General features: G+C 41.2%; 1 protein-coding gene across 1 annotated transcript in view; it reads left to right on the forward strand.

Annotated features, from left to right (window-relative positions):
• The first annotated feature begins 2,293 nt into the window (after positions 1 to 2,293).
• MED14 (mediator complex subunit 14) overlaps positions 2,294 to 21,250 on the forward strand; it is a 36,919-nt gene continuing 17,962 nt past the window's right edge. The window contains exons 1-12 of the mRNA XM_068686299.1: positions 2,294 to 2,635; positions 4,103 to 4,129; positions 10,675 to 10,780; positions 11,466 to 11,639; positions 12,391 to 12,520; positions 14,582 to 14,710; positions 15,142 to 15,249; positions 15,781 to 15,913; positions 16,441 to 16,591; positions 18,780 to 18,891; positions 19,864 to 19,989; positions 20,608 to 20,686. Coding sequence (XP_068542400.1) covers positions 2,454 to 2,635; positions 4,103 to 4,129; positions 10,675 to 10,780; positions 11,466 to 11,639; positions 12,391 to 12,520; positions 14,582 to 14,710; positions 15,142 to 15,249; positions 15,781 to 15,913; positions 16,441 to 16,591; positions 18,780 to 18,891; positions 19,864 to 19,989; positions 20,608 to 20,686 — 1,457 coding nt within the window. The 5' untranslated portion in view covers positions 2,294 to 2,453. The remainder of the gene's footprint in view (positions 2,636 to 4,102; positions 4,130 to 10,674; positions 10,781 to 11,465; positions 11,640 to 12,390; positions 12,521 to 14,581; positions 14,711 to 15,141; positions 15,250 to 15,780; positions 15,914 to 16,440; positions 16,592 to 18,779; positions 18,892 to 19,863; positions 19,990 to 20,607; positions 20,687 to 21,250) is intronic.

Consider the following 21,250-nt stretch of genomic DNA (forward strand, 5'->3'; position numbering starts at 1 on the left):
CAAGTCTTTATCACAACACGGTGTGGAGTTTCCTCTGCCCCAAAAATCCCGGTACCTTTACAGTAACCCCAACAGCCCCTGCTTTCTCCCTCCTATAGTTTTGCCTTTGCCACCACCCCAAAAGAGTTGTGAAACCGATTTCCACATTCTTTAAGGCAGGGTTTTTAAGTTTAGATACAATGCTCATTCTTCTTAGAAGTGGTTGCAGAAAGGGTGTGAGCGCTGCCAACCTCAGAGAGGCAACAAAAAGCAAAACCACATATACACGTACGTATGTTTCTTTTCTCATGAGTACTATGTAGGCCAGTCACTCGACTTTTGAGCTCCTAATATTAATCTCCAGCTTACTGTCAAAACAACAAACCTTGCGGAGTCTCCCAACAGCACCATTGTTGTCTGCCCACAAGCATAAGCCTTGAGCTTCAAGTCCTTCAAAACAGTATCAGGGCTTCTTTCCTCGGCAGCCATGTGAGAGGAGAGCTCAGCGTGATCCCTGCAGCAGCTCTGCTGAACCTTCTCCTCTCCAAGGTAAATGGAAAAAGGCAGCCTCCTTCAGCCTCTCTCCTGCAAAGCTGGAGAATTCACCAGGGCTATAGGAACAGCTCTAACAGGGGCAAAGTCAGACCCCATCACGAGTTTCCACCTGCCTCATCAAAAAGTCTCAGCCTGCACCACTAAAATCAATGGGAATTTTATTCTGGACTAAATTGTAAGAGAAGAGATGGGAAGAAGGAGAAAGAACAATTAAAAAAATAGCCTATATTTCTAAGTTATAGGCCTTATAATACACAGTCTAATCACATTGCAGTGCATGTTGAAGTTGGCATTTTCTTCAGTAATGCAACAAGTTGGCCATAAAATGGGTACATGGCATTTATTCATGCACAGAGAGGGGAAAAATGCTTTTCATACATTTGGAAAAATACATCTTTGCAAGAACTTTCAATACACACCAAGGAAAACACACTTGTTTGGATCACAATATAATCCTGATAGTATTCATCATTCCATCCTTTGTAATTTTAGCAGCACAAAGCTGGCACTTCTTTTACCTGTGCTGGGGGATAAAGGAGGAGTAAAATTGCTCTCTACAGCTACCTGAAAGGAAGGTGTGGGGAGCTAGGGGTCAGCCTCTTCTCACAGGTAGCTGGTGATAGGACTAGAGGGAATGGCCTCAAGTTGTGCCAGGGAGGTTCAGGTTGGCAATGAGGAGACATTTCTGCTCAGAAAGAGCAGTCAGGCACTGGGATGGGTTGCCCAGGGAGGTGGTGGAGTCAAACACTCCTGAACACCCCTGGGGGTGTTCAAGGAGAGATTGGACGTGGTGCTTGAGGACAGGGCTTAGTGGGTGATACTGGTGGTAGGGGGTGGTTGGACCAGATGATCTTGGAGGTCTCTTCCAACATTAACGATTCTGTGATTCCACAGTGGTTATGACAGAGAGACAAAGCCGCTCCTCGTCAGCCGGCAACAGGCTCGCAACCTGGCGCAGTGAGCACTCCCTGCAGGAACACAACTGACTCTCCTCGCTCCTGGCACAGATGCATATTTATTTAACTGTTGATTACACATTTCTCACGTTATAGAAAAACAAACAAACAAACAAAAAAAAACCTTTGCTTTTTCTTGCTTTATTCCTCTTGGAAAGAGATAAGCCAGAAGAGATGTTTTAAAAGTCTGCATTTCAAAAAACAAGTAGAACTTCTTTTAAAAAAACTTGGAGAAGTGGTAGCGTTTTGCTACCTGTTGCAGGTTTGGGTTATTTATTGCCTATATTACGTCTACTTTGGGGAACTCTTTGTAGTCACCCGGCACGAACTTACGGTTTAACACTCGAGCGAGCCGTTAACGAACACCTCCCAGGGACTTACACCGCTCCCCTCCTCACCCCCACGTCATTTCTTTATACTTTATATATTTCTTTATACAAAAAAAAAAAACAAACAGTTGCTGGGGAAGCCAAAAACACCCCGAGGCGCCTCAGAAAGGCTTCCCCCCGCTGCGCACGGACACCCGTAGCAGCCCGGCTGCCCCTCTCCCCACACAGCCTCCACAGGGGCTCTGCGCGTCGCCATTTCCCCCTCAGGCGGCCCCGCCCCAACGGCTCGGCGCGAGCTCCCCTCAACGGCCACCGCCAACGGCCGCGAGCACCCTCCCCCCTCAGGCCCCGCCCCCTCCCGAGGCCACGCCCCCTCCACGAGGCCACGCCCCCCCTCGCTGAGTCGCGCCGGCCGTGCCGCCGCAGTTCTCTTTCCGGTCCGCCCCGGCCCCTCGCTTCCGGTTCCGTGCCGCCAAGATGGCGGCGGCCCCTGCGCCCGGCGGGCCCTGAGCGCCGCCCGCCCCGCTCCGCTCCCCCCCTCCCGCCTCCGCCACCCCCCGGTTCCCCCCGGTTCCCCGCTCCCCGGGCTGCCGAGATCGCTCCTGCCCGGGCTTGAGGCGCTGCTGCCGCCGCCATGGCGCCGGTGCAGCTGGAGAGCAACCAGCTGGTGCCGGCCGGCGGGGGCCCCGCCTCAGCACCGGCCCCGCCGGCCCCCGGCGCCGTGACAGCCGCCGCCAGCCCCGGCTACCGCCTCAGCACCCTCATCGACTTCCTGCTGCACCGCACCTACGCCGAGCTCACCGTGCTGGCAGACCTGTGAGTGACCCTCCCTGCCTCCCTCCCTCCCTTTGCATAGCTGAAGTCCTCCCTTGCACTGCTCAGGCACTCCTTAAAACACCATTTGGCTGTTTGGGAGGAAAAGAAAATATTTACGTTTGCCTTGCTGTCTGTTCTGCTAACGTTGTTGTGTTTGAAGTGGCAAAACAAAGGAATGTTTTTGGGCCAAGGGAAACTTCCCTGAAAGCGTTCTGATAGCGAGCGAGCCTCTTTCTCTTTTAGCCTGCTGAACTTTAGAGATTCCTGTGAGGTTTGTGTATGTTTTAAGATGTGACACACAGAACAAAATAGAGACAAAAACACATATACCTCTTATACAACACAATACCTGGCGAGCATGCAAACTTGGGGTTAAGACTGTTCAAACTCTAGAAAGGACAAGGACTTCTAGTTTGCTATGCAAAGCTTCCAGAATTTACTCAGTATCTTTCCTGTACGCTTATGGTATCTGCAGGCAGCAATTGATTCTGTGCACGTTCTTGTAGGAGTGTGTGCCTCTGATGTCTTCTGTGCTTGTTTGATGGTGTGGAACTGGTTCCTTTGACTTAAGTGTAATTAAGGTACAAAGTAAATTAGCTTGAAAAACACATGGAGACTGCTTTCAGCACTTTGATTCACCAGGTAGTTTATAAGCTATGCGATGTCTCCTCCAAAAGTGGAATGAGCTAGAGTTTTCTGCTGTATTTCCCTGTAAAGTGTGGATTTGGCTAATAAAGAGCTTGTCTGGGAAGTATTCTTCCTTCCAACAAAATGAGTTCTTGCTCCTTTACCAGCATCTGCCTAGTCCTGGAATGAAAACCACGTGAAATGAGGTGCCTGTAACGCCTCTCGAACACTGATTTACAGGGCTACAGTCTTCTTTCTGCATCAGTATCTCTCATACAGATAGCTGAGAAAGCTCCGCAGTATGGCGCTTCTTCCCGTCTAGACTGCTGAAAGAGAAACTCACTTCAGGCGAGTCAGTAAACAGCCAAATTTAACACCTGCTGTAGATGATCTAGGATTGCTACTATGAATTAATTAACGCTCGTCACGGATGCTTACTAAGAATCATAAATTGCGAAGCACAGGTAGTGGTACTGTATGTGTGGCTCTCCTGGTTTAGCAGAAACCTTCGGATTTTAATGTTCTTCAAGCTTTTAAATTCATTTGGTCAGTTCCAGCTTAACTGGTGCAGGGTCCCAGCAGGTATCAGCACACACCTGATTCTCCCTGCTCCCCACCCCCTACTGCCTAAACTAGACCATTTTCTAGAGATGTCAAATGTGCAATTTCATTGTATTTAGGAAACATTTGCAACTGTAGAAACTTTGAAATGCTCTTTGTAGGTACGTGTAAGTTCTTCATGCGCTTAGTTGAAGGTTACTAACGATTTCTCATAGTGGTATGACATGGAATGGAACAATATGTAATATGCTTTTTTTTTTTTCCCTTTTTTTAATGCAGATTACCAAGAAAGACTGATATGGAAAGGTGAGTTATGATAAGACAGTCTGTAATGCCTATTAAAATATACAGCTTTGTTTAGGATGTTAAGAATTGTTTCAATAGACTGTTTTTCTCCTAATTTTATATTTTATACAAGAAAATAAGCCTTCATTGTCTTGCTGTCACCACATAGCTTCAAGATTTTCCTCAGCATCAATGACAATACTAACTTTTCTTTCTGTAGGGGAGGGTGGTTTTGGGGCTCTTCTTTTGCACAGTTCAGTAACGTACTGTTGTTATAATAGGTGAAATCTGTTAAGGGCATTTCTCTCTTAAAGGCAGTGAAGTGACAGTAAATCTAATGTGAAAGGGATCTGCAGAACCTAAATAGGTTCTAGTTAGTGTGATAAAGAAACATTTTGATCAGAAGTAGCAGTTCAACAATGGAAACAAGGTAAAAACTTCTCTGCCTTTTTCTGTGTTACCTGTCTTCCTTATCATAAGGATATCATTTAAGAGAGCCGTGTTCTTTACCTGTTCTGTGTGGTTTTGCATTATTAAGATTATTAGAGAGCAAGTGTAAGAGACCAGAACAGGCTTTCCTTTTTTTAAATGTCTGCCGTCCCTTTCCACAAAGATTAAAGAGCTTGATTTTTGTCTGTCTGAATAAATTTTATGAGATTTCATTATTTATTCTTTTAAATAAACTTAATTTCCTTTATTATTTGTATTAACACTCTTATTGACCTAATTTTCTTTGGAGACACACAACAGCGATGATATTCTTAAGAATGCCAGTAAAGAATTCTGTGTAACAGGATGAGCATTAATTCAATTACCTCAAAACTCTCATAACCTGTTGTGAAATTGAGCCCATTTTCAGAAAGTCGTAACCTGGGATGATTCCTTGCACCTCCTTTTTCTTTTCTTATGCATAATATTTTATAAAGAAAAAAAAATCTATTTGTATTTGAAAATTTCACTATATTTACTGAAGCTAGGACATTCAGCTTGGGTCCAGAGCTCCCTCTTACTCATACGGGGGCTTCCCTGCTGTGTGGGGCACACAGGATTGAAGTAACATATGTGGCTTATTTTCGTTTGCCTGTATCCTATTAGGACTGTCCTGAATAGTTACGAAGAACATTCTGCAGTTGAAAGCATCTTGAAACTAAATGTTTGCATCCATGTTAACTTTGACTTACTTAGCTCTTCTTGATGAAATGGCTTTCCAGCTCTGAAGAACATCTCTTAAGGGGAATAGTTTAACTATCCAAATTATTCTATTTTTTCCTAACTTTGAGAGCTGCAATGGCAGCAGTGGCTGTGCTTTAAGCACTGCTTCTTGAAACTAGCCTAGTGACATGGCATACATACTTTGATGAAGATGTGATGCTGTTATCCTCTAATAAAGTTCACATAAAATCTAAATTCTTTACTACGGTGCCAAGCTAAGAGAAGCTGTGAAAAGAAAAACTGATAGAAAGTTATGAATCTTAATATAATATTGGCTTTTCTTTGCAAAACATTGTTTATTAGCATAATTATCACTGATAGGAATAAATCACCCTTGAAATCTTTACCTGTCAAGAAAGTAATTGGATTAAAAACCATAATGTGGTGTAAAATAGTGTTGAATTCTAGGGAAAATCCAGGGACTTTCTTCTTGGTAATGGGAACTGTTTTGCTCAGTATTCTTTATCTTCTTTTCCTTTATCCTCCAACGGTGTAATGTACATGAAATTGTTTTTCTAAATACAGTAATGCTTGTATAAGACTTTTAACTGGAACCCGGATTACAATGCCTTTGCAAGGCCCTGTCTTCTTTTGTTGGCAATTGGAAGGTAGAACCTTATACCTGTGTTTCCCAACAAACAATTCCTGTTGTTATTCTTCCAACAACTACATAAATGCAGTTTTCCTAAAACCAAGAATTTTCCCTCTTCTTTTGCAGTAGTTAGTGAACCAGTCTGTTACTTTCTCAAATTTGCAGGAAAGGCTGTCATCTACATGAGAAGATTTTAAGGAGAACAGATTTCAGAGCTGTTGTAAAAATGAGTTATTCATAACTTCAACAGCAGTACAATTGCCTATCTTTTATAAAATGTTAATTTTTCATTCCTTAATAATGACAAAATAGCTGCTTTTTCACTCATTTCATAGGCATACGTAATTTTGGTTTGCAACGTGCTTCGGAGATACCTGGCCCAAATCTCTGCCTGAAGTAAAAGACAGTTTCAAAGTTGGTTCAATTTGCTCAGGGTTGCATCCAGTTGAGTTCTAAGTATCTTCAAGGATAGAATTCCTGCAATCTTTCTGGGCAACCTGCTTCAGTCTTTGACTAACTCATTGTGTGTTTTTTGTTTTACTTTCCTGATATCTAACTAGTGCTTCCATCTTGTAGCTTGTGTCTGTCTTTCCTTATCCTTTTGCACTTTTGAGAAGAATCTATGTCCATCTTCGCCAGAACACCCCTTTAGATATTTGAAGACAGCAGGAGTATCTCACCATAACCTCTTAAGCAAAAGCAAAGAAAGTTTCCCCAGCTGCTCTTTGTATCTCCTGTGTTCTAGCCCCTAACTTACCTCTGTATGGTGATAATCATTCTAGGCTAGGGAGTTAAAACTGGGTGTAATGCTTCAGGTGCAGTCTGACAATTGCTGACTCAAGGCAAATAATCACTTTCCCTGAGCTAGGCTGGGTTTGTGGTAATACAGCCTGCTGTTGTTGCAAGGGCATGTTGCTGATGCATGTTCACCCGTCCACCTGGACCCTCAGGTCCATTTCTGCATAACTGCTCAGCTGCTGCATTGTCTCCAGCCTCTGCTGTTACATGATTTTATTTGGTTACACATTCAGGACTTTGCATGTCTTTGCTTCATGAGGTTCTGTGGTGGTTTTACCCTGCTGGGCAGCGACTTCCACAGTAGTGCTCTCACCTCACCATCTTTAAATGAAAAAGGGGAGAAAATACAATGGAAAGGGCTCAAGGGTTGAGATAAGGATGGGGAGATCACTCACCAATTACTGTCACAGGCAAAACAGACTCAACACAGGGAGATTAATGTAATTTATTGCCTACCACTACCAGACTGGAGTGGTAAGAAAAGTAAAATAAAGACACCTTCCCCCCATCAACCCCACCTGTGCCCTCCTTAGGGCTGCGGTCAGTCCCTGACGCTTCATCTCTGCTGCTCCCTCAGGGTCCCTCCCTGCCCCTGCTCCCCGTGGGGTCCCTCCCACGGGATGCCGTCCTTCCCCAGCTGAGCCTGCGGTGGCTGCCCACAGGCAGCAGCTCTTCAAGCACTGCTCCCACACGGCTCCGTCCCACGGGGTCCATCCATCCATCCCCCAGGAGCAAACTGCTCCAGCATGGGTCCCCCACGGGTGGGTGGCAGCTCCCCCCAGTCCCCCTGCTCCTGCGGGGGCTCTCCATGGGCCGCAGCCTCCTCCAGGCCACATCCACCTGCTCCACGGGGGCTCCTCCACCCACAGGGGGGCTGCAGCGTGGAGATCTGCTCCATGTGGGACCCATGGGCTGCAGGGGGACAGCCTGCTCCACCAGGGGCCTCTCCCTGCACAGGCCGCAGGGGAACTGCTGCTGCCTGCCTGGAGCACCTCCTGCCCTCCTGCTGCATTCACCTGGGGACTGCAGGGCTGGTTCCCTCACAAGTTCTCACTCCTTTCTTCCAGCTGCTGTTGCGTGGTGTTTTTTTCCCTTCGTGAACTCTGCTCTCCCAGAGGCCCACCCAGTGTTGCTCCCTGGCTCAGTTCTGGCCAGCAGTCGGTCCCTTTTGGAGCCCGCTGGAGCTGGCTATGATCTGGTGTGAGGCTATGCTTACAGAAGCTGCCTCTGCAACCCCCTTGCTACCAAACCCTTGCCAAGTGAACCAAGTTCAGATTCATGTCAACCAGTTCCTCTGTCCAGCTGAGCTCCCTTTGTTTGCTCTGTCCAGTTTGACATGACCCAGAAGTTTTCAAAGGTTGCATTCCTTCACATCATACAGGTTGTTGGTGGAAGCGTTAAATTGTATTGGCCCTAGTGTTGACCCTTAAGAAACATGAGTAGTAACCACTGTTGAGGAAATCCAACTGGCAGCCAGTCAGCCTTTTATGTCTGGCACTTACATATTCGTATGTTACCAACTTGATTGTAAGGATACTAATGGGCAGTTTTGTCACAAGCTGTGGAAAATTCAGTGTAAATATATTTTCTGTTCTCCCCTTGATCGTGGAGCTGGCTGTCCTGTGGAAGACCCTTGTGTTGTTCAGGGTTTATCCTTGGCAGATCTGCGCTGACAGCTCCCAAACCGCTTTCATGTTTGCTGCTTACCTGGAAGTAGCTTCTGGAAAGATTTTCTACATAATATTTCTTGTTAACTGAGCTTAGGCTGACTGCCACGTGGGTCCCTGAAACCTTCTTCTTGAAGGTTGTCATGGTGTCTGCCTTTTTCCAGTCATGAAGACCTGCTCCGATGGACTTTAGTATTTTAGGCTTGCTTAAGTGGTCCTTGACTTGGTATTCTCCTACTGCAGCTAATGCTGTCCCCTCCCAGCTCCTGCTGCACCCCCAGCCTGCCCGCTGGCAGGACAGAGCGAGGAGCTGGAAAGTCCTTGGCTTGGTGTAAGCACTGCTCTGCAACAATTCAAACATCAGCATGTTACCAGCACTCTTCCCATCCTAATCCAAGACATAGCACCCTACCAGCTCCTAGGAGGGAAATTAACTCTATCCTAGCTGAAACCAGGACACCCCATACTATGCCACTAGGATGAAGGACATGAAGTATCTGAGATCAGAACTTAGCAGTAAAGACCAAGGCAAAGAATGTACTCAGTACCATGCTTTTTTTCCAATGCAATTGCATCTTGCTCTGCTGAGCACTGGATTTTTGTTTCCTTAGTCTTTTGCTGCTGATGTGCCTTTAGAAGTCCTTGTTGACTTTCATCTGCAGTTAGTTTTGCTTCTGAGTTCTGATTTTCCTACACTTGTATGCTTGAACAGTTCTTGTGTATTGCCCTCTCCCACCTTCTTTGTGCTTCCCGTTTGCATTAAGTTTGGTCAGGGGTTCCCTGTGCAGTCAAGCTGGCCTCTGCCAAACCTGCTTGGCTCTCTGCTCCTTGCAACAGGCTTTGTTAGAAACAAAGCATTTGTGATTTTTGGTTATATTAAAGATGAATTATTTTGAAGGGTTTCTTAAACATGGTCACTAAAAAGCTTTTTAATGTGCTCTGCTTTGCATTTATAGGACATGTAAATGTATTCTTTCCTGAAGTTTCATCTTCCTTGAACGATTTTTTTTGTGCAGCCCAACATAAGGTTCTGTATCTGTAATGAAGAATGAAAGAACACGGCAACATTGGAAAAACTCTTTGGGTTCTTGGTAGAGGTGTAGATGGATGTGAATTCCCAGTGCAATTGTGATTTAGGGGTGATAGCCATGATTAGGGGAATAGGATTGTCTCAAATAGAAATAACAAGCTTTATGTAATTTCAAATAGTGGTATTAATGAAACAGTTACTGGAATACTGTACTTAAAAAAATTGTTATTAAATTGCTGCACTTTATTCTGTTCTTCATTTTTTTTGATACCCTTTGATTTCCAGCCACAGAACATCAGTTTGAATTTTTCTTGCTATCATGCCTTTTTCAGCACAAATGTTTGGTTGATGTAACTACTTCTAGATTTTAGCATCCTCTGCAGTGGATCTTTTGGGGAGATTTCTGACATTATGAAATCTCACTGTAGGCATCTTCCAAATACCATTATGTTTTTGTTAACCTTTTAAAATTTGTAACATCTTGCTTTGATTACTGTAGTTACTGTAGTATTAGAGCGATACTTACATAGCAGCTTGTCTATCATATGAAAATTTAATATCGGGCTGGATGGCATTCTGAAATACGTGCTCTGGAATGAAGAGAAGTTACTGACTTGATGCCCAAGTTTTTGGATGAGGCTTATAGTAAGTAATGCAGGAGGCTGAACCAGATGGTGTTAGTGGTACTTCTGGCCTAAACAGTCATCTGCTACAATCAGATTGTGCTTTATGTAGGACACAAAAGGGTTTACCTCGTTACGCCAACACTTGGCAGGAGCAGATTCTATCTGTGTTATGAGTATGTATTTTACAGGTTAGGATCAGAAGGAGAGATATAAGTTCTGTTTGGTAGAGGCCAATACCTGTTGTGGTGAGGAATGTTCTTGTCTGCTTTCTCTTGTTACTTTAAACTTAATCATAAAAGGTATAACAGATAATGTAGTTGAGTTCACTAGGGAATTGTTTCTCTTCAAATTAGTAATTAATTCACATGAGTGTGCTTTTTTGTTTCCCCAGCCAGTCTTGGTTGGTTACAATCTCTGCATGTTGTTAGCATTTATGGAAAAAAAAATAGCTCACTGTTTTAAGCACATACTCTGTTCAAACATGCAATCTATTAGTGACGCCTACGTTAACACCATTAGAAGTTATCATTTTATCATTGCAGCTTTTTTTTTTTTTTTTTTTTACTGGTAAAGAGTTGAATTGCAGCTTTACTATTTATCTGAATGCTGGTTTAATGTCTGTTTGTTTCTTGTTTTTGCAGAAAAATAGAGATAGTACAGTTTGCAAGCCGCACTCGTCAACTGTTTGTTCGTCTGTTAGCCTTAGTCAAATGGGCTAATAATGCTGGAAAGGTGGAAAAGTGTGCGGTAAGTTGGTAACAGAGGTTGGTATGGAATAATTTTTAGTGCTATGGGATTTTGGTACACCCTAACTTTTCCTTGCTATGGAAGTTTAAAACAAACCCAAACTTGTATTTCACAGGCAAAGGTATACTAAGTGACAACCAGTTTCCTCCTATTAAAAAAATGTATAATACTGTCTCGTAACAGGTCATGTTCCCAAAAACTCAGTGGTAGCAAATGAAAAAGACATGTCTGCACGGAGTTTCTAGGAGTGCTCGGGGGTTAGGCGATAGGCTGGGGAGGGTGGCGATCTCAGTGTGTTAGTTCTTATCATTTTCATCCTGTTCTTGGCTAAATATGAGTACAGCCCAGAATGTTGCAAACCAAACACCAAGCCTGGAGTGATGACAAACAAGTTTGGTAGCATTCCGGTAGGAATCATCAGATAAAGAGCTGTGAAGCTTCACAGATCCTCCGCGGCATCAGAAATGGCATGCAGATTTAAAGTGTCCTCAGCATCTGAATGTAAGAAATGGCCGGAGCATTTGTTCTTTGTTTTACACATGTGATTACTTGAGTGGAAAGGAAGTAACAGATAGGGATAGAATCATCTCAGTCCTATGTGCTCTAGATGAGCTGAATGTAAACAGCCATTGACTTGTGATTTTTTTTTTTTGACATTCTTTTTCCTTCCCCTTGTCTTCTACAGATGATATCAAGTTTTTTAGATCAGCAAGCCATTCTGTTTGTGGACACTGCTGATCGTCTGGCATCTCTAGCTAGAGATGCGTTGGTTCATGCTCGTCTACCTAGTTTTGCTATCCCATATGCAATTGATGTTCTGACAACTGGATCATACCCACGTCTGCCTACCTGCATTAGGGTAAATAACGCTACAGTATGTTTTGGGGTGAGAGGGATCCCAATCAAATGCATGCTAATTAACCTAATTTTCTGATATGTGCAAATGGAAGTTTAGTTTAATACAGGCATAAAGTCTCTATAGTGTCAGTTTCTGACAGAGCACTTCCTATTTGAAAAAGGTTTCCTTTCCCAATAAAACATTCTTTCAGTTTAAACTGGTTCTGCTCTAGGGTGAGTATAGTAACAACTTTTCTTTGCATTCTTTATCAATTTGTACATGCTAAGACACCATCCCAGAAAAATGCAGTGTAAAAATTAGTGGCATCTGATGTTCTCTGTTTTGGCTATAGCATATTATATTTGGAAATGTACTGAACTAATCACTGATCTCTTTAATGCTGCTGCCTTTTCTTACTGATGAAATGCAAAATAAGAAGATTTGTGAAGAAATATAAACAACAGTATCTGTGACTTAGACCTACAGCTTCAGATAAGGAATGGCTTTCAAATGTTAGTATTTAACAATGAGTTTAGCGTGTTGTAAGGCCAAGAATTGTTTTGACTGATCCAAGTTGAGCAGTTTTATTCCGTGATATCAGCCTCAGGTAAAATGTAAATAATTGGAGAGGGGGGGTTGGAAACAGCTTTCCTCATCTGTATTAGCCTGTAGTATTAATATTTTCAGACTCCTGATAAGTTTCTGTCATTGCTTCTGGTAATGTATTAAATGTGTTTGAGATGTGTAGATTATTTCGTGTTTATTTTAACAGGATAAAATTATCCCTCCTGACCCAATTACAAAGAGTGAAAAGCAAACCACCCTTCATCAGCTAAACCAGATTCTTCGACATCGACTAGTGACTACAGATCTCCCTCCCCAGTTGGCAAATCTTACAGTTGGTAAGAACTGCAATTACTTCTTGAAGTTGTTTTTTTTTTTTTTTTAAAAAAAAAAAAAGGCTAAAAACTGAAGTGAGATTGTTAGGCAGTCATCAGGCATCTTTGATCTATAAAACTGGGATTCTGTCTCGGCATGTCAAATTATGTCTTTTCCCGTATTGAGAAATGAGGACACTCAGAATCTTGCTGAAATATTTACTTTCAAACAGAAACCTTTTGCAGGTGGTAGCAAAAGGTTGTAGACACTGCCTTGCTCTTTCAACAAGTGTATTATGAAAGGTTCTCCCCCTTTCTAAGACAATACTGTAACAAATAGAGATGCTCATTTCCTGGTCCACGTTAAACCTAACAGTGTGACTGCTTTGCCTTAAGTTACTTTAAAAATGCGATATAATTATACTGTTAGGTGTTTCTTGTAGTAACTTGGAATTTTAGCTTAAGCAAGTTACTCAAATGTTGCTTTTTTTAGTCTGTTTTGATATTCATCTTCACGCATGAAATCTGTTCGTATTTCTGCATGCATTTTGTTCTGTGGCTCATTGCAGCTCCAGATATCTTAATTAACAGAGATCTGTTTTGAGATCTGTTTTCATTTAGCCTAAGTAGTGGTAGACATTATGATGACGTTTTGTCTTTTTTTTTTTTTTTTTAAACAGGCAGGGTGGCTATAAAATAGATTATTGCAGAATCACAGACAGAAAATGGGTCTGGGATAGACTTAGGCCATACTCTTCACTAACACAATATTAGCCACATATAACTCATACCCCACAGATCTAGACTGTTTCTGAAAAATCATAGTAATAGTTTTCACTGATTCCTATGTAAACTTGCAATACCAATATTACTCTTTTTTTTTGGTCTAACTATAGTGTAAATGTATTGTAAATACACATCTGAGTCTTCAGATTGTTTAGTTAACATTTCAATGATTAGTAGTTTCTGGTTTGGACTTTGTTTTAAGAGTATGTCTGGTATGCTTCAGAATATGCAACTTTGAGTATCAATGGTTAAAATTTCAGTAGGATTTTTTCTAAATTTCAAGAATTGTAAGGTGTATGTATGACATGTTTTGTTAGGTGATTGAAAAGATTGACCCACAGTTTATATTAATGATTTGCACCAAATTGTCTGCTTTGCTACTCATTCTCTTTATGACCTTACTTACATAATTTTGGCCATCTTTGTTCCCAGCTCTTGAAACTGATAGCAGTGTTTACAAAAATGTAAGGACATAAGTGTCAATTGCATAAATAGTGTACCTAATCTTTGCTTGTGTGCATATATATAAATTGTGCAAAAGTGTATCTCCCCTACATAAAAATGAAGTTAAAATATTTTAATGTTAAGTAAATGGTTTGCAGTGATATAACGTGTTTTCAGTGCTAGCCTGGACTTTTTCTTCGTGAACCTCTTTTGAATATTGCTTCAAGTACTAGTTATTGAGATAGCAAAGAATTGGAAAATTAAGGTAGACATTTTGTTTATGTAACTTGACATGCTAGCAGTCAACTCAATGTTACTCTGTGTTAAAGTAGCACAAAGGCTAAATTATCCTGACTGAAGTACTGCTGTGCAAGACAGTTGGGGACTTCTGTCCACGCTGCTTATTGGTGCTGGTCCTGTTATATAAGCAGCTGTCACGTCTTCAGAGTGGAACAGAAACATACGCAGCAGAGCAAAGATTACAGGGAAGTAATCCATGTGAGTGCCAGGAGCTACTACACTGATATTATCACAGAATAGTTTGGGTTGGAAGGGATCTGAAAGAACATCCAGTTCCATCCCCCCTGCCATGGGCAGGGACACCTCCCACCAGCTCAGGCTGCCCAAAGCCCCATCCAGCCTGGCCTTGAGCACCTCCAGGGATGGGGCAGCCACAGCTTCTCTGGGCAGCCTGTGCCAGTACCAGCCTCTGAGTAAAGGATTCCCTCCTTAACATCTAATCTAAATTTCCCCTCTTTTAGTTTAAAACCATTACCCCTTGTCTTATCACTGTCTGCCCACTGTATAAGGCATCTTGTAAGACTGAGGAAAATAAAACGTTTTCTTCTTCCTTAGCTAATGGCCGTGTGAAATTCCGAGTTGAGGGGGAGTTTGAGGCCACCTTGACTGTGATGGGTGATGACCCTGACATCCCCTGGCGCCTTCTCAAGCTGGAAATTTTGGTCGAAGACAAGGAAACTGGCGGTAATAATAATAATAATAATAATAATAATAATAATAATAATAATAATAATAATAATAATAATAATAATAAAAATAAAAATAAAAATAAAAATATTTACACTTCAATGTAAACGTGGTGTTTCTGTCTGGTACAGCAGATCTTGTTTATACACTGTCTTGCGTATCACAACTTGAGATAATGAAGCAGCATATAGATGTCTGGTTTTCACCATACTCTGTATGCTTTTGATACCTTTACCAGTAGTAGTCTGTGACATTACAGTAGACTGAGTAAAATTTACAGAGTAAACCAAGGATTGTGTTACTTTGTTAGAAAGTCCAGTGTGGCAATTGCTTTGTATGGTTTTTATGATTTATTAATTTTTTATAATCTAATTATTTTAAATACCTGCTTTCCTGATGTCTTGTGAATTATTTTTAATTCCTGAAAGATGGTCGAGCCTTGGTTCACAGCATGCAGATCAACTTCATCCATCAGTTGGTCCAGTCCCGGCTGTTCGCTGATGAAAAGCCGCTTCAGGACATGTACAGCTGTCTGCGTATCCTTCTGAAAGTTGTTTCTGAATAAGTTGTGTGATGTAGTCTTACCCTTTCTGGTAGCTGGAAGTCAAGAAAGATGGATGCCCTATTAAGCTAAGGAGAAATGTCTGGAATTAGAGTAAAAAGTGATGGCGTTGGAGATGGTTATTCTCACTTGCCTGTGTATTAAAAAAAATATTTTACACACTTAACAAAGGTAAGGTGCTTGAAACATCAGGCAGTGCAGTAAGTCAGTGAAGCAGCAGCTGTTTGCATGTGTTGATTCTGGAGATGGAATACAGTGCTGCATTAAAGATATGTGAGCTGACAATTCTTCCTGTAGAACTGTAGTTCCGTAGTGTAAAAAACAAACAAAACAACCCTTGGATTCTGTTTGTGTGTGTTTATCTCTGGATTAGTTAATTAGTGTGTTTTCAGGTAGCATCTCGTCTGACTTTTGTGACGAATGGGTTTAGGTCACATACAGAAATGGATTTATGTAGTTTACGGATTCTTCGGATGTGTTCTATTTTCTTAACTCCGTTCCTCAGACTCCTTCTGCTTAGCGCTTCAGCTGGAAGTCTTGCATTCACAAACACTAATGCTGATTCGAGAGCGCTGGGGTGACCTAGTGCAAGTGGAGCGATACCATGCAGGAAAGTGCCTCTCGCTCTCTGTTTGGAAGTAAGTTGATTTAAAAAGGGCTGTTAACAATAAATGAAACAATAGGAACCTTTTCATTTACAACCCTGAGCCAGAATTTTCAGAACTGTATTTTCTTCTTGATGTGGGACTCTGAGATTCGTGTTATTAAGTACCTACGTGTTGCTGTACTTGCAAAGAAGTGAGGGGTGTACATGAGAACAGTGGATGCAGTCATAAAATCAGCTCATATTTATGTGAATATATAAATAAATGGACAATTCTTTGTTAGTCTTTCACTGTAGCTATTGCTTGACTTACACTAGACAAAATAAAATATATAATCCAAGGGCTCTTCTGATACCTATGTTGAGTTTGCAGCCATCTAAGACTTATGTGGGTATTGTTCACTAATGTCTCTGCATTAAAAGGTTAAACAAAAATGTTTTTTCAGTTCAGCTTAGGTAATACTATTTTTGTGCAGAACTCTCAGAATCAAGGGTTAGCTATTGGAAAGCATACTTCGTGCTACTCCAATTACATGTTTTAATTTTTCTTTTTATTTTAAGCCAACAGGTGCTTGGCAGGAAAACGGGGACTGCTTCTGTTCACAAGGTCACTATTAAGATTGATGAGACAGATGTTTCAAAACCCTTACAAATATCTCATGAACCTCCACTGCCAGCGTGTGATTCTAAGCTGATGGAAAGAGCCATGAAGGTAAGTTTGCTTTGCCATAGTCATCTAGTTTTATAAATGAGCAACTTAAAAACATTTGTTCTGCTTTGATTCCTAGCAGTACTAAGATTTACACTCACGTTACTCTAGGTCACAGTGTGTTATGTTGTGACTAAATTGTTGTTACAAACTAGTGGTCTTCATTTTCTTTAGAGTTACACCTGTTTTTTCAGTGCCTTTTATACCACCGCTGATGACAAAATTCTGGGGCTGGGAGGGAACAGCAGCAAAATTTGAGTTACGGTTAGTGCTTGGTGTGAAATACTTCATAAGGAGCCAGTTCTTCCCTTTCCTGTCTTGGAGATGCTGCGTAGCCTTCCACTGAAACTCAGCTTCCCCATGTGGCTTGAGCTGGCTCCTCAGTGCTATTCAGTTTAGAAAATCTTACGTTATGGTTTGGAAATATACAAAAGAGTTAATGTGGGTTGCTTGTTATGAGGGTTATTCAAGGCTTGGTTTTAAGTTATCACTAATGAAATCATTGTCAATTTGAGATTTATCAATGTTAATGCTGGTTCCCTTTAACTACTTGCTCAGAGCTTAGAAATTTTATTGGCTGTGGTGTAAATGCTGCTGCTCTACTGTTGGAATAATGATCTTAGCTTTAATGATGTAGATAGCATGTTGCATTTGTTTGTTTAAGATAATACACAAAGCTGGCACAAACATATGGCTAAGTGGGTTATTATACATCAGCGTACTGAAAATTTCTTGTAGCAGTAGAAGCTGGAGTCAATTGTTAGTGAAGACAGGGACTTGACTGGCTGCTGAGTTGAAATATTCTTGTGAATGGATAAACATTTGATTTTAAGACCTTGCCTTGGAAAGCTGTCTTTTAGGTGAAGGTTGTTCTGGTATACCTGAAGGCAGGTACTGAAATTCTTTGTAATTCTGTGCTGGTATAAAACTCTTCTTCATTTATCTCCTGTGCTAGAATAAAATTTGGGTTTAATTCACCTTGAACAGTTTTCAAAACAGCGTGATGTTAACTAGAGAAAGGGTCTGTAGTAAGCTGTGGCTTTGCTTATGCAAAATATGTAAAGAATGTAACTAATGCGAATGGATATGAATGCGAATGCTTCAATTTGTGTTGCACAAGTCACTTACAGTGAATATAAGCTGGTGACATGAGCTTCAGTGCTGGAAGTGCAACAAGCCTGTAGAGAATTCCTAGATTCAGTAGCTCATTTTCACACTCTGTCACTGCATCTTAACCCTATTGTTACCCTATTAGCAAAACTAGAACTAGTATGTTATATTTCATGCTATAGTTACATATGTATTTGGACCACGAAGGAGGGCCATAAAAATGATCAGAGGACTGGAGCTGGAACACATCTCCTATGAAACGAGGCTGAGAGAGCTGAGGTTGTTCGGCCTGGAGAAGAGAAGACTCTGGGGAGACCTTATAGTGGCCTTTCAGTACCTAAAGGGGGCCTACAGGAAAGCTGGGGAGGGGTTCTGTCAAGGAGTGTAGGGATAGGACAAGCAGTAAGTAACAGCTCTAAACTAAAAGAGGGGAGTTTTAGGTTAGATGTGAGGAGGAAATTCTTCACTCAGAGGGTGGTGAGGCACTGGGAGAGGTTGCCCAGAGAAGCTGTGGCTGCCCCAGCCCTGGAGGTGTTCAAGGCCAGGTTGGATGGGGCCTTGGGCAACCTGGTTTAGTGGGTGGCGTCCCTGATCATGGCTGGGGGAGGGAGGTTGGAACTACATGTAGATGATCTTTAAGGTCCTTTCAACCAAACTATTCTATGATTCTGTGATTTTGTAGAGGCAATCACATTCTAATAGAGTTTTGTTTATTTTTCCTTAGCTTAGGCTAGTTATAAATGCTAAGGTGGAGAATACTCCAGCCTTTATCCAGAACAAGTAGGTGTGCACAGGAAGTGATAACAGCATAGTTTGTAAAACTTTTCTTTTACGTTTTCTTCTACTCTCAAAAGCCCTCCCGCTGCATGCTTCACAGGCAACATCATATGTTTGTCGTGTTTTGTAGTGACCCAAATACTAAGGTTAATGTATTTGATTCACCACAGTTCTCAGCAAATTAATTCCAGAATGATCATTTTATTAAACGTTGTTCTTGTGTGCTAGTTCATAAAGCTTATGCATCAAACTTGAACTTGTTTGCTCACGTTTTTTTTTTTTTGTTTTCTTTTTTTTTTTACAGATTGACCATCTATCAATAGAAAAACTCCTGATAGACAGTGTGCATGCAAGATCTCATCAGAAACTCCAGGAGCTGAAAGCCATTCTTAAGAGCTACAATGTTAATGACAACTGTATGTGTTTTCTACTGAACATTATTTCAAGTTTATTTCCCTTTATGCCTGGGAACGTTTTTCCTTTTTCTTGTTGTTTCTTGTTTTCATTAATTTGAACAAAATACATGAACAAAAATAAAAGGCAGTGTGCTCAAAAATAAGACCTAGCATTAAATGATTATGCATTGATAACTAAAATACTCAACAATATCTACCTTTAATGTAGTATAATAGGTAAAGTTGATAGAGTATTATATTTGGTGACCTATTCTCTGTAAACACCAGTGATAGGACCCACAGGAACGGGGTTAAGCTGAGGCAGGGGAAGTTTAGGCTTGACATCAGGAAGAGGTTCTTCACCGAGAGGGTGGTTGCACAGTGGAACAGGCTCCCCAGGGATGTAGTCACTGCACCAAGCCTGTCTGAATTTAAGGAGTGATTGGACTGTGCACTTAGTCACATGGTCTAAACTTTTGGATAGACCTGTGCGGTGCCAGAAGTTGGACTTGATGATCCTTATGGGGCCCTTCCAACTCGGGATAATCTATGATTCTATGATTTTGGCTAGAATGATTAAACATTGTCTATTGTGAAACTTGTTTGGAATCGAAAGCAAATCTTCCACTTTCTTGAATTGGTTTTGAGTGAAGACCTTGCTTTAATTGCTTTCAAAACATTTGGGATTCAAATTGAACCTGTAATCTTGAAGCAGTGAGTTAGAAGTTATTCAAGGATTTATAATCTTTGTCAAATTTAGTCTGTTTCTTCTGGCTGGTTTATTATTAGCACTTTTTTCATAGAGAAATTCTTGTATTCAATTCCCTCTTTATATTGAGTGTAATAATGTGCAAATACTCATACTGAATTCAGGACTGCTGGAAGTAGATTGTTCCTATTAAAAATAAACAGGTTTGAGTGTTATAATGGGCTGAGTTTTAATATGATGGGCTTGTGTCAAATTATTAACATCCTGGTTTTTTTGTTGTTTAGCATTCATTGAGACAGCTCTTCCAACTCTTGTAATTCCAATTTTGGAACCATGTGGTCGATCAGAGTGTCTGCATGTTTTTGTCGATCTTCATTCTGGAATGTTTCAACTGATGCTCTATGGTGCTGGTAAGTAGGTGAAAAAACAGGCTGTATTTGATATCTTGCAACAACCTTGTATTATGAGGTTATTTTGTGTGAACAGCTCTGTCAAATCTGTGAAGCTCTGTAAGTAAATAAGAGTTAAGCAAATAAAAACTGCATGTTGACTAATCAGATAGGTCTTTGAGTTTATGAGGAATGGAAAAGTGGATCTTTGCGTTCAAGGTCTACAGTTCAGTTAAGCATCTTTTAAGAGCAGGACAGACTTAAGCATTGTTAGGCATCATTTGCAATTCTTGTTCTTTATGGCTCGTGATCCCTGGGCAGTACTGGTAATTGATGCAGTCATTTCATATGGGCCTAACTGAGAATTGCATTATGTGACTTTAAATGTTTTGAGATATTGGTTCAAGTCGAACTTGAGGTTTCAGATTACCTTAAAAAAAAAAAAGAGAGAGAAAAGTTAATTCTTTTAACTTAATTGCATAAAAATGTACTACTTTGGTTCTACAGGCATTATGGGTCGTTTGTTCTGTGTCTTAATTGTGGTTGTTAAATTAGATGAGACATTTTCATTAACAGGTCAAAAGTTTGCTGTTTTAAGAACAGCTGTTAAGATCATTTACTCACCTAATATTCTTACAGATCAACTGACGCTGGATGACATAGAGAAGTCTGTTAATGATGATATGAAACGTATCATTCCTTGGCTCCAGCAGCTCAAGTAAGTGACTTGTATAATTAATTTAGTTTGCACAGAATGAATCACCATGTTTATATTTTGGATGAGCATACTTGCTTGGCTTTGTGTTTTGCCACAGTAGGGAATATCCTTCCTCTCTGTTCTAAGCAAATTTGAGTATTTGCTGTCTCCTCTAAATGGATGGAGGAAGTTCTGGTTTTGCTGGAAGATTATTCCATAGTCCTCCTTTAGTTTGCCTTGTTGCTTGTAGCCTCAGGTGTGTGCACATGTTGTGTGAGGTCTTCTCACTTTGTCAGTAGCAGATCGCTTGCTTCCTAGGGTTCTCATTTTGTTTCCATGCTCATTTTCCATCTCCTCTACTCCACTCTGTTTCTACAGCTGAGTTCTGCTTGTTTCTCAGCAAGAACAATCTCCCTTTTCACAATACAGAGGGAAAACCAGGAATTGGCCTGGAATGATTTAAAGAGTATCTTGTCTATCTTCTAACACCTCAGCCCTTGCTGGTTTAAACCTCTGCCCTTTATAAAGCCCTGAGATTTAGGCACAAGGTACATTTGGCTCCCCTGTAAGAGGCTGTAGCAACTA

This window comes from Anas acuta, chromosome 1 (genome assembly GCF_963932015.1).
Source record: "Anas acuta chromosome 1, bAnaAcu1.1, whole genome shotgun sequence".
Lineage (NCBI taxonomy): Eukaryota > Metazoa > Chordata > Aves > Anseriformes > Anatidae > Anas > Anas acuta.